General features: G+C 39.2%; 3 protein-coding genes across 3 annotated transcripts in view; 2 read left to right on the top strand and 1 right to left on the bottom strand.

Moving 5' to 3' along the window:
• LOC103518142 overlaps positions 1-4,464 on the bottom strand; it is a 32,471-nt gene extending 28,007 nt beyond the window's left edge. The window contains exons 1-5 of the mRNA XM_026830018.1: positions 4,404-4,464; positions 3,911-4,201; positions 2,840-3,032; positions 1,960-2,126; positions 983-1,199 (exon numbers count right to left, since the gene is read on the bottom strand). Of these exons, the coding sequence (XP_026685819.1) occupies positions 983-1,199; positions 1,960-2,126; positions 2,840-3,032; positions 3,911-4,201; positions 4,404-4,464 (929 nt within the window). The remainder of the gene's footprint in view (positions 1-982; positions 1,200-1,959; positions 2,127-2,839; positions 3,033-3,910; positions 4,202-4,403) is intronic.
• Positions 4,465-4,502: 38 nt separating this feature from the next.
• LOC113471119 (integrin-linked protein kinase-like) lies at positions 4,503-6,038 on the top strand. Its single transcript, XM_026830020.1, has 4 exons — positions 4,503-4,513; positions 4,679-4,769; positions 5,151-5,381; positions 5,874-6,038. Exons 1-4 carry the CDS (start codon positions 4,503-4,505, stop codon positions 6,018-6,020), a joined length of 480 nt encoding a protein of 159 aa, XP_026685821.1. The 3' UTR covers positions 6,021-6,038.
• A 2,138-nt stretch (positions 6,039-8,176) lies between these two features.
• LOC103518146 (integrin-linked protein kinase) lies at positions 8,177-11,995 on the top strand (the record flags this gene model as incomplete). The annotated part of the gene is made up of 8 exons (XM_026830021.1): positions 8,177-8,184; positions 8,514-8,679; positions 9,199-9,233; positions 9,309-9,316; positions 9,730-9,807; positions 10,140-10,220; positions 11,116-11,311; positions 11,752-11,995. Coding segments are annotated over exons 1-8 (816 nt in total), but the record flags the coding sequence as incomplete, so codon positions are not given.
• Positions 11,996-12,934: the final 939 nt, after the last annotated feature.

Raw genomic sequence — 12,934 nt, forward strand, 5'->3', positions numbered from 1 at the left:
TAAGTCGGAGGGTGTGAGTTCAAATCCCTACTTCGATAAGGACCTAAAATAACTGACTATCCTCACAGTAAAAATGTTCTAAAATGAACTTACCTTTAGAGAAAAGAAAATGTGTCCCAAAAATTGTTGAAAGTATGATCAGAAAATTCTGCATACTTTGAACTGAAGAATAAGTTCAAAGGCTTCAAAGCTATGAACATTGAGCAAGGAAGTTTATTTTAAACTGGAAAAATTTTTCAGCCACTCAATCCACAAGCCCGTCTTTTGTCCTGTGTGTGCATTTTAAAATCGCGCCTGATATTTTTATTGAGCAGAGCGAACCTGGCGGATAAAAGTAAAATCTCCATTTTTCAAGATGGCGTTTCATCAGATTTCTGAAATGTAAACATCTGCTTATCAGCAACTCGATGTTTATATTAGTTTGTACTAATGTTTTTAGTTTGTCTTTGTATCTTTAGTTTGTCTGAAAATCTTTTAGTTTTTCTGTATGTCCACCTTAAAAACTTTCGATCCACCTGCTAAAATGTTTTCGTACATAGGTACCTACATAGTTACTCAGATATTATACCCACTTACCTGTGTACTTAACGATCTTGTGGACCAGATAATGCTCCTCTTCCCCTATTTGTTTCAACGTATTCAGAAAATACTTCAACGTCGTCAGCACTTGTCGGATGAGCAAATAGTTCAGTGTGTTTTCTATATCGTCAAATACATGTCCAATTTCAGATATTATTTGGAGACTGGAGGCTTCTTTCTGGGTGGAATTCATGTGGGGTAACATTTTCGTGAGGACTTGTATGTGTCTCAACATGGATGGGTGATCCAAGAGTGACCGAGATATTTCCACAGTCTTTGCTTTTCTGCGTAATGCTGTCCAGTTGTTTCCAATCCAATCTAAAAAAAATCATGTGCTTTTCAAAAATAGTTGCCTTGTATCAAACAGTAAACTTGAACTCTGATTCTTTTTCACATCACTCACCAATCCTGTAATTTCAGATGGGGTATACAGGAGGACCTGTTTCCCTCGGCGGCATTGAAGAAATACAACGTTTGTTTGAACTCAAGGCGCCCTCTGTTTTTGAGCACAATAACATACTGGCTAGGCTGACCCCTAAAGTTGCCTTCATTGTCAAAGATATACTCAACGGTGTCTTTCTTCGTGGCAGGGTACTGAAGCTTGATAACGGGCTTTACGTCTGAAATCCAAGAGAAAATCACTTCCCATCCATCGTTCCTCCGTGGCAAATGAGAATTTATTGAGGAAAAAATGTCGCATCCACCAATCGTACATTGTACGTAATACGGTGGTGGAGACGCCAAAATATTGTCTTAACTGTGTTGCACATTGCATACTCAAAATAGATACCAGGCGCTCATAAAAAAATCTGTCTAGGGAAAAATCGAGCACATCCACTAAACAGAATAGCCATCGTCTATTCGACTTGAGGCTTTGTAGAATATAGCTCCTCAAGGATAACTTGAGTTAAGCAACGTTTTCCGTGGTTGCTATCTGGATGGGTGTCCGTCAATACAAACCATGCGGAATAATCGAGCAAAATGCTTCATCCTGAAACTGCTGCACACAGATTTTGCGTGGTTGCTATCTGGATGGGTGTCCGTCAATACAAACCATGCGGAATAATCGAGCAAAATGCCTCATCCTGAAACTGCTGCACACAGAAATCTCTACCGGAGGGTACCATTGCCATATCCTGGGCTCTTTGATGTACCTCATGTCTCCACAGTAACAAGTGTCCCTTAAGGTGGTTGTTAAAGACTTGACTTGGTGAAGGGGGGAAATAAAGTGTGACTTGACTTGGACTCGAACCATTAACCTCCAGATCCAAAGTCCAATGTGCTAACCACTACGCCACTTAGTTTACATAATTTATTTATTTATACATACCTCGTTGTTTCGCGTCGTTGCTATCTGGATGGGTGTCCGTCAATACAAACCATGCGGAATAATCGAGCAAAATGCTTCATCCTGAAACTGCTGCACACAGAAATCTCTACCGGAGGGTACCATTGCCATATCCTGGGCTCTTTGATGTACCTCATGTCTCCACAGTAGCTTGTCCTGCTGTAGGTAGTTGGCCACCTGAGAGATGTCCCTGAGTGACCTGATGGAAAGGGGAACGGGTTTTTAGCAGGGTTATTTGTTGAGGTAATTCTTAGGGATATTTTGTCAGGGCATCTACAGCATATTGCCAGGGACCATGAAATTTTGGATCACTGAAGTGAGGCAACGTAGTGTGTGCTGTGTATAGTGTTTATCTGGATGGGTTAGCATCTGAGCAATAACTTTTCGTGTTTAGCTCGTTGCCCTAAATTTATTGTCGGCGAACAGAGAGAGGGTAACAGAGAAACAGTCAGGTATATACGTATATACAATCTATATACATAGGTATAGGGAGGGACCTAATTAAATAAATGGCACTACATTAGCGGCATAGCTTTCATTGCTTTTACCTCAGATTAGGTGTTTGCGACACATCTCGTCGTCTTAGTCTGGCGGATAAGATCCTAATTCTTAGGGATATTTTGTCAGGGCATCTACAGCATATTGCCAGGGACCATGAAATTTTGGATCACTGAAGTCAGGCAGCGTAGTGTGTGCTGTGTATAGTGTGTATCTGGATGGGTTAGCATCTGAGCAATAACTTTTCGTGTTTAGCTCGTTGCCCTAAATTTATTGTCGGCAAACAGAGAGAGGGTAACAGAGAAACAGTCAGGTATATCTACAACCTATATACATAGGTATAGGGAGGGACCTAATTAAATAAATAACACTACATTAGCGGCATAGCTTTCATTGCTTTTATGCTGCTTTTACCTCAGATTAGGTGTTTGCGACACATCTCGTCGTCTTAGTCTGGCGGATAAGATCATTTCCAAGATATCGAAGATTTGAAACGAAGGTTGTGTCCCAATGGACTGAGCCAGAATGTAGATGACGCGAATAGAACCAATGGGGGCTTTATTTTTGAACAGAACGATCGGGGACTGGAAATAGGTCATGTTACCGCCTGAAACAATAATTTACTTACTCATACCAAAGCAACATTACAGGTGACTTTCGACCACACACCTACGACCACATAGGGAATTGAACCCGGAAACTCTGGTTAGCATTAGCAGTATTTCTTCTACCTGAGAGATCATGTATCATAGTGGTCTAATCTATAAAGTTTAGTAGAGCTAGGTATCAATCAAAATATCAATAGATTAATTTTTAGCCACTCGAATAAGCTTGGAGGGCAGCTGGCTTGCGTTGTACTTTAGCGCCAGGTTGCGGGTTCGATTTCCGTCCGGGACAAACTTTATCCTAAATAAGGTTCGTTCTGGGGATGGCTGACTTTCTCTCATCCTGTCCTCCTTCTCTCTTTGACTTCGGGAGTATCCTCTAGGGAATTGAACCCGGGACCTCTGGGTTAGCATTAGCAGTATTTCTTCTACCTGAGAGATTATCTAGTGGTCTAATCTATAAAGTTTAGTAGAGCTAGGTATCAATCAAAATATCAATTTTTAGCCACTCGAATAAGCTTGGAGGGCAGCTGGCTTGCCTTGTACTTTAGCGCCAGGTTGCGGGTTCGATTTCCGTCCGGGACGAACTTTATCCTAAATAAGGTTCGTTCTGGGGATGGCTGACTTTCTCTCATCCTGTCCTCCTTCTCTCTTTGACTTCGGGAGTATCCTCTGCTATAACAGTTTCCGCTAGACCTCCGCTATAACAGTTCTCGCTAAAAACAAAGTCAATTCCTACAAACTTACTGGAACGACCGGTGCAGTACTGATTATGATAGCCAGGGTCACACAGACAGCTGTAACCTCCATAGCCAGTCATCCCGCTAGACCTCCGCTATAACAGTTCCCGCTAAAAAAAAATTAATTCCTACAAACTTACTGGAACGACCGGTGCAGTACTGATTATGATAGCCAGGGTCACACAGACAGCTGTAACCTCCATAGCCAGTCCTACACCAGCCATGCTTGTCACATTTCGCCCTCTCATCATCTCTACAGAATATCTGGACCTTCGTTCCACAACTGTTCGGATCCTGAGAGGGAACGTAGAGGGTAGATTTGAACTTGCTGCAGTCACAGGAGTAGCCAGACCCTTGGGGGCTGCAAAGACCTGCATCCCCACATGGGTCATTGAACGGATCCGTGATGTCACATTTTGGATCGCCAGCAACTATGAACAGACGGATTGTTGGTTAGGAAATACTACTCGCCTTAGTAAAAGAGAGACCCAGGCTAAAGAAGGAAATGAAAAAGAAGAAGATAGGTAGGTACGTGTGGCTGGTGAGTCGGAGGGTGTGAGTTCAAATCCCTACTTCGATAAGGACCTAAAACTGATTATCCTCACAGTAAAAATTTTTCTAAAATGAACTTACCTTTAGAAAAAAGAAAATGTGTCCCAAAAATTGTTGAAAGTATGATCAGAAAATTCTGCATACTTTGAACTGAAGAATAAGTTCAAAGGCTTCAAAGCTATGAACATTGAGCAAGGAAGTTTATTTTAAACTGGAAATTTTTCAGCCACTCAATCCACAAGCCCGTCTTTTGTCCTGTCTGTGCATTTTAAAATCGCGCCTGATATTTTTATTGAGAAGAGCGAACCTGGCGGATAAAAGTAAAATCTCCATTTTTCAAGATGGCGTTTCATCAGATTTCTGAAATGTAAACATCTGCTTATCAGAGACAGACGTGCTACCATCCAATTCCAAACTAACCTGGCTATTGTAAACGGACCCATATTTGTAAATTATTATTTATTTTTTTTTTTATCGTATGGACGTTTTATTTTATACATAGAATACAGAACAAAGGATAAATTGTAGGTATTTATTCTAGACACTATAAACCATCTAAAGCCTGGCTATTGTAATGTTTTCTTTGAGGTAGTTCTTGTGGTGCTATGGGCCGTTCTCCGTAGTCTACAGCTCTTCTCCTATCCTATCTTCCTTCTCTCTTCGATTTCGGGACGATAAGACCTTAGCAGTCACAGTTTCCTGTATCAAACACCTTAAAAAAATAAAATATCTGAGGTTGTTTTTGTGTTGCTGTTTCTACCAGTCTACAGCTTTTATTTAAATTCTAAAAAGTCTAAAACTTCAAATGCTTTTCTTTTCTGTTGTCAGATTGACGAGGACCTGACAGCCCGTATCAACATGGCGGATGCCCAGTTCTCGTTCCAGCAGCGAGGTCGCTGTTATTATCCGGCCTGGATGTCACCCGAGGCTCTACAGAAGAAACCCGGGGACCGAAACCTTGAGGCATGCGACATGTGGAGCTTTGCCGTACTCCTGTGGGAGCTGGCCACGAGGGAGGTCCCGTTTGCTGACCTGACCCCCATGGAGGTTGGAATGAAAGTGAGTATCCCTAAATTACTTATCTTCTGGAGTGCTGAATATTTGAGACGGTTTGCAGGTCTATTTTTTTTTTTTTAATCTGATCGTTTTTATTTATTTATTATTTTTTAAAGAGTTTTGATGGGCGGGACTCTAGCAGTACGTACGGAGGTCTTATCGTCCCGAAATCGAAGGGGAAAGGGAGAGAGGATAGGAGAAAGCCCTTCCGAGAACGAATCAACGAACCTCATCTGTTGATAAAATTCGTTCCGGGTGGGAATCGAACCCGCGACCTAGTGCTTACAAGGCAGACGTAATACCCTCCAAGCTAACCAGGTAGGCCGTGGTTTTATTATTGGATTTCTATGTAGTTTGGCCCATCTTCAATGAAAATATTGTATGGTTTCTGACTTGAGTTTTCAAACATATATAAATAACTATACTGTACACAAAGGTACATACAATACATACATAAAGAAATCTAAAATTTCTTGTAAATATTTTCCATTTCAGGTGGCCCTGGAAGGCCTTCGCATTACAATCCCACCGGGTATTTCCAGTCACTTATCCAAGCTGATTCGTATCTGTATGAACGAGGACCCTGGCAAGAGACCCACTTTCGATATGGTCCTGCCTATTCTGGATAAAATGAAGAGATAAGACGATATATAAACCTCGTGGCGTGTCTAAAGGTGTGTCCATACATAGTCGAACGGCCGTCGATCGATGTCGTCGATTGACGAGGTAAATCTATGTTGTCGAGGCAGTGTGGACGGTTCAGTCGACATCGATCAACGGCCGGACGACTTCGTGTGGACACACCTTAAGAGCTCTCGGAAAGAAGGGCATATCTCGAAGAACGTAATGAATTGTGGAAGTGATGACGTGATTTCCATTTCACACGTCCAATATTACTATTAGGTACCCAGTCAATAGTTTTAGTTCTAGGTCAATAGCTATACGTAACACTGCCATAGTGTAGGTACATACATATTAGCTGTGTCTGTAATATAGGTACCTAGCTGTAATATTTGTGTGTCATTTGTAGGTTCCAATGGAATGAGAAATTCCAATGGAATGTTTAGCGTTTTTGTCTACTGCAAAGGTTGCCATCCTCTATACAAGTAGGCATACTACTAACGGTAATCGGATGGATGCAGCCCGAAATAGCCATTAGCCCATGTCCCAGATAATCCAGATATCACACACAACGTTTAACTTCAGTGATCCGTTTTAAATTAGTTTATTCAACGTGATTTTGCCGTAGGTTTTTTGTTTATTTATTTATTATTTTAATTAGTCAATTCCCAGTTGTTTTTTTATTAATTTTCTAAATTGAAATTCGAATAGAAAACCTGCTCTTTACCTATTTACTAGGCAGAAGTATTTAGGTACATAATTAATATCAGGATAAAGTAATTATTTTTCATCAGATATCTTACAATAATAGTACCTGCAGTGAAGAAAAACTCGAAAAATTTTCCTCATTGCTAAACAACTAAACTGTACCCATGTCATCTGAATCTAAATTATATCTGACCACAGCATAGAGGTGTGTTGCCAATTTATGTTTTCGATGTTTAACAGGTGGTCAGTGGTCAGTTCTCACATGTGCGTTCTATCGATTTGACCTAAACGACAATGTAATTCTTCGGTGATTAAAATAAAATTTTTATTTGGAATTTTTCGCATTCCTACGAGACGAATCAGGGACGGAATAATTAATTATTTAATTCCAATCAATATTATTACCTAGTTAAAATTGTTTTTGATTGTTTCTATTTTTCCTCCTCTTTTTATGAAGTTAGATATTTCCCCATGTTTATAATATCTAATAATTATGTATTAACCTCGTGGCATGTCTAAAGGTGTGTCCAAACATAGTCGAACGGCCGTCGATCGATGTCGATTGACGAGGTAAATCTATGTTGTCGAGGCAGTGTGGACCGTTCAGTCGACATCAATCAACGGACGGCCGACCATTTGTGGACACACCTTAAGAGCTCTCGGAAAGAAGGGCATATCTCGAAGAACGTAATGAATTGTGGAAGTGATGACGTGATTTTGGCCAGATAGGAATCTTGGAACCCATGCCTTGTTCAATTTCACCTGACATATTTTGTTATCTCTTTGAAATTTAAATCTTTACACCTACTGAAAACACCTACAGACTTTGATGAAAGTTACTACTCTACATCCTGGTACACATTTAAAACACATTTTTTTTTTTTTTTTTTAATACCTATTGGTTTTTTTATTTTTTTTAATTAGCCAATCACGCAAGTTTTTTGTCCAATTCTACGTCATTGCTGAAGTAATCTAAAAAAGTACAAAGGATTGTCCAACACTCAATCTAAATTTTGGCCAGAAATATTGCGTGATTTTAAGTAGCCAATTATGTACTACGTAAGTGTAACGTATGCCATATTATTATTATTTTTTTTTTTAATTGGCCAATCACGCAAGTTTTTTGTCCAATTCTACGTCATTGCTGAAGTAATCTAAAAAAGTACAAAGGATTGTCCAACACTCAATCTAAATTCGGTATATTCGGTAAGCCCTTTTTGTCTGAGACTCTCGATTATAAAGTTTTGTCATCAGGTAATATAACTTTGGCTCCTCAATAGTCGCTTGAATATACGACACTGCCCATATTTCTTTAACCGGGGCTCATTCCTCAAATATCCGTAATTGAACTTGCACGGGAAAATACATCAAACCTCGCCGTTGCACCTACTGTTTGTGCATTTTTGATCAATATTTTTTTTCCATTGGTAAATTAGGTACCAACTTTCGTAGTTTTTGTCTTTTGCCTAATGACAAAGCTTTTTTTCACATCTTCTTATGATACCTAACTGTAATATGAAAACACATGAGAGGGGTCTCTTCACAATTTTCTTGTAACTGATTTCCTGGCTTGTAATTGATTGTTTTTCAGTGATGACCATGGCTTTAGTCCTTTGCACTGGGCATGTAAAGAAGGCCATTTGAAGTTGGTTGAACTGTTATTACAACGTGGTGCACGGGTCAATGCTACTTTCGGAGGAGATGACACATCTTCTTATGATAACTGTAATATGAAAACACATGAGAGGGGTCTCTTCACAATTTTCTTGAAACTGATTTCCTGGCTTGTAACTGATTGTTTTTCAGTGATGACCATGGCTTTAGTCCTTTGCACTGGGCATGTAAAGAGGGCCATTTGAAGTTGGTTGAACTGTTATTACAACGTGGTGCACGGGTCAATGCTACTAACAGAGGAGATGATACACCTCTTCATCTAGCTGCTGCACATGGACACCTAGACATTGTCAGATTGGTAAGGTTAAAAATAAATAAAATCTACCAAGCTTAAAAGCTCTCTGCAAAATTTGAGTGACCTGTGGCTAAAGGTAAATTCCCAAAAACTGCTCATACCTTTTTGAGCTTTCTCCCCGTGTAGCCCTAAATAGCAATGGTCAGGAATAACAGCCAAACCATATGTTCTGGAAACAGGGCCCAAGAAAATTATTGATCTACATAATTTATCCAATCTTTCTGCCAAGTTTGAGCTACTTTGGCCAAAATTTAAATTGTGGCTAAAGGTAAAGTCCTGAGAACTGCTCATTCTTTTTGAGCTTTTTCCCAGTATACCCCTAAATACATATACACTATACAGGGTGAACACATTCTGTTTACCTAGGTATTCAAAAATAGTTATAGTATACTTGAGAACCATCACACTGTGCTAGCATGTATTAGGGCAGTTTCAGTTATTCCAACAATTTTCACAGTAAGCAGTAAGGAAAGAAGTGGAAAATATTTTCCCTTACATTTCATTATGCTTTTCTTCTTTCAGCTCCTAAGGCAAAAGGCTGACCTCAACTTCACTGCGTGATTTTAAGTAGCCAATTATGTACTACGTAAGTGTAACATATGCCATATTATTATTATTATTATTTTAATTAGCCAATCACGTAAGTTTTTTGTCCAATTCTACGTCATGGCTGAAGTAATCTAAAAAAGTATAAAGGATTGTCCAACACTCAATCTAAATTCGGTATATTCGGTAAACCCTTTTTGTCCGGGACTCTCTCAGTTATTAAAGTTGAATCATCAGGGAATGTAACTTAGGCTCCCCACTAGTCACTTGACTACTTGACTTTAAGACACTGCCCAATATTTCCTTAACTTGGGGCTCATTCCTCAAAGGTCTTCTGACCTGCACTAAAAAATACACTAAACCTCGCCTAATTACTGTTTGTCTATTTTTGCAGTACAAGGATTGAGCGATAAGTCCTTTTTTTTTGGTCCTTGAAAACAGAAAAAAAACCACTTTGAACTACATAGGTTGAGTGACTGTAATCCAAATGAGTTTAACCTTATTGAGGTTTGGTGTCTATAGCCAACAAAGATGGGGACACACCATCCAACAAAGCCAAAGGAAACCTCTGCAAAAGAATCAATGGTAAATAGTGATTGAGAAAAATTGAATGCAATCTGTTATCAAAGATAGACAGGTAGATGGAAAGCTTTCATGTAGAGGAAAAAATAGTCTACAGTGATTCCTTTTGTTAAATATTCCAAGTAGACATTTCCTTTTACTTACCTATATGATGATAAATTGAAGAAGAAAAAAAAAAAAAAAAATTGAGGAAGTAATCAACCTCATAGTGTAGTTAACTTTAATAATGTGAGTACTGAGCATTGTTTAATAAATAAATGAACCATTAATTTTAATTAGTTATTTAGAGTTCAGGAGCATTGTGTTGTAAACAATCATTTCACCTTGTGTTTCAGAGCTTGCTGTCCAAAACAATCAGGACTTGACCAAAATCAATTTCAAGGATCAAAGCTGGTTAGGTCTGAAAACAAGAAGTCGTAAGTATGCCAGTCTTAATATAATATTATTATTTTAAGGAACTTTAATTGTGTTAAACATGATGACTGCTTGTTACAAAAGTCAGTCCCCAATTAATACACTTCAATAAACTATGTGTTATCTCAACACTCAAATGCAACGTTAAAAATGGACAAAATCATCTCATCAACTGCAAGTGGGTGATGTTGTACTCATTCAGGCTCAGGCAACGCCGCCTCAGGCATGGCCTTTGGGCCTTCTTTCAGCTCCTAAGGCACCCTACTTTCTTTTTTTTTCTCTTTCAACCTTATTTTATCAACCCTTTAATCAACCACCATAAGAGACACTTGTTACTGTGAGTTTCCTGAGTTTTTTCAATTATTCACAATAACAAGTGTCTCTTAAGGTGGTTGATAAAGACTTGACTTGGTGAAGGGGGGAAATAAAGTGTGACTTGACTTGGACTCGAACTATTAACCTCCAGATCCAAAGTCCAATGGGCTAACCACTACACCACTTAGTTTACATAGTTCATTTATTTATCCCTCGTTTCCTCGTTCATTCTACTAGGATGATACTGAAAAGTCCCTTTTCTATTCCCAGATTGTACACAATATAAACTTAACAGGTTAAATAAATTATGGGTATTTTCTTCCATTTTATTTTATTTTATTCCATTTTATCTTTCCCAGGCGATGCTACACTGTCTCGTCACAAGGGGATCAGTTTGAATGACCTCTCCCTCCACACCAAGATATCATACCTCGTTTCCTCGTTCATTCTACTAGAATGATACTGAAAAGTCCCTTTTCTATTCCCAGATTGTACACAATATAAACTTAACAGGTTAAATAAATTATGGGTATTTTCTTCCATTTCATTTTATTTTATTCCATTCCATTTTATCTTTCCCAGGCGATGCTACACTGTCTCGTCACAAGGGGATCAGTTTGAATGACCTCTCCCTCCACACGAAGATATCTTCAGGCCCCAACGGTGACACCTGGCGGGGTCGCTGGCAGAAGAATGACATAGTGGCCAAAATCCTGGCCGTCCGAAATTGTACACCTCGCGTGTCCCGAGACTTCAATGAAGAGTTTCCCAAGCTAAGGTAAATAACTATTAACACCCTTATTTGGGTGATTGGTTTTGTATGAACAGGCTCCCAGCCATTCTAGTTAGCTTGAAGCGTACAACGTCTGCTTTGTAAGTGACAGGACGCGGGTTTAATTTCCGGCCGAGATGAACTTTTTCTTTAATATAGTTGGTTTTGTATGAACAGGCTCCCAGCCATTTTAGTTAGCTTGAAGCGTACAACGTCTGCTTTGTAAGTGACAGGACGCGGATTTGATTTCCGGCCGAGATGAACTTTTTCTTTAATATAGACAAGGTTCATTCGCGGAACGGCTGGCTTTCTCCTCTCCTGTCCTCCTTATCTCTTCGATTTCGGGACGATAAAACCTCCATTGTTACAGTTTCCTCTATCAAACTTCTTAAAAAAAAGTCCCTCATTTCAATGTAATTCGATATCCTAATTTCTCTTTTCGACAGAATTTTCTCTCACCCGAACGTACTGCCGGTGATCGGGTGTGTCAATTCTCCTCCCGACCTGGTGGTCATATCCCAGTACATGGCGTGGGGGTCTCTGTACGCGCTACTACACGAGGGTGCCGGCATAGTGGTGGACTTTGCGCAGGCGCTGCGCTTTGCCGTGGACGTTGCCCGCGGGATGGCATTCCTGCACAGTCTGGAACGAATTATACCCCAGTATCAACTCAACTCTCGTCACGTTATGGTGAGTCATTGGAATGAAAAATTTTGCTTTACAGTTACACACAGATAACAATTTTATCTAACTTCATTTTTTTTTTATTTACCTACCTACCTATTTTTTTTTTTTTTCTTTTAGGTCTATATTCTGTAACTTCTGTTCTCTGTAATACTCTAAAAACTGTAATACTGTGTAACTTCCGAGGTCTGTAACAAGAGAGAAGGAGAACAAAGTAAGAGAAAGTTAGCTAGGGAAACATACATACATGTTGGATAAAGTTCGCTCCGGGTGGGAATCGAACTCGCGACCTATCCCTTACACAACCTAGACAGACGTGCTACCATCCAATTCCAAACTAACCTGGCTATTGTAAACGGACCCATATTTGTAAATTGTAGGTATTTATTCTAGACACTATAAACCATCTAAAGCCCGGCTATTGTAATGTTTTCTTTGAGGTAGTTCTTGTGGTGCTATGGACCGTTCTCCGTAGTCTACAGCTCTTCTCCTATCCTGTCTTCCTTCTCTCTTCGATTTCGGGACGATAAGACCTTAGCAGTCACAGTTTCCTGTATCAAACACCTTAAAAAAATAAAAATAAAATGAAAATTTTCCTCATTGCTAAACAACTAAACTGTACCTATGTCATCTGAATCTAAATTATATCTGACCACAGCATAGAGGTGTGTTGCCAATTTATGTTTTCGATGTTTAACAGGTGGTCAGTGGTCAGTTCTCACATGTGCGCTCTATCGATTTGACCTAAACGACAATGTAATTCTTCGGTGATTAAAATAAAATTTTAATTTGGAATTTTTCGCATCCCTACGAGACGAATGAGGGACGGAATAATTAATTATTTAATTCCAATCAATTATTACCTAGTTAAAATTGTTTTTGATTGTTTCTATTTTTCCTCCTCTTTTTATGAAGTTAGAAATTTCCCTATGTTTATAATAATAA

The sequence above is a fragment of the Diaphorina citri genome, unplaced genomic scaffold, assembly GCF_000475195.1.
Source record: "Diaphorina citri unplaced genomic scaffold, Diaci psyllid genome assembly version 1.1 scaffold2088, whole genome shotgun sequence".
In the NCBI taxonomy this organism is placed as follows: Eukaryota; Metazoa; Arthropoda; class Insecta; order Hemiptera; family Psyllidae; genus Diaphorina; species Diaphorina citri.

Coding starts and splice junctions, on each gene's coding strand:
- LOC113471119 (XM_026830020.1), top strand. Junction 4,770..5,150: donor TTGTAAACGGACCCATATTT/GTAAATTATTAT, acceptor TTCTGTTGTCAG/ATTGACGAGGACCTGACAGC. Junction 5,382..5,873: donor CCATGGAGGTTGGAATGAAA/GTGAGTATCCCT, acceptor TTTCCATTTCAG/GTGGCCCTGGAAGGCCTTCG.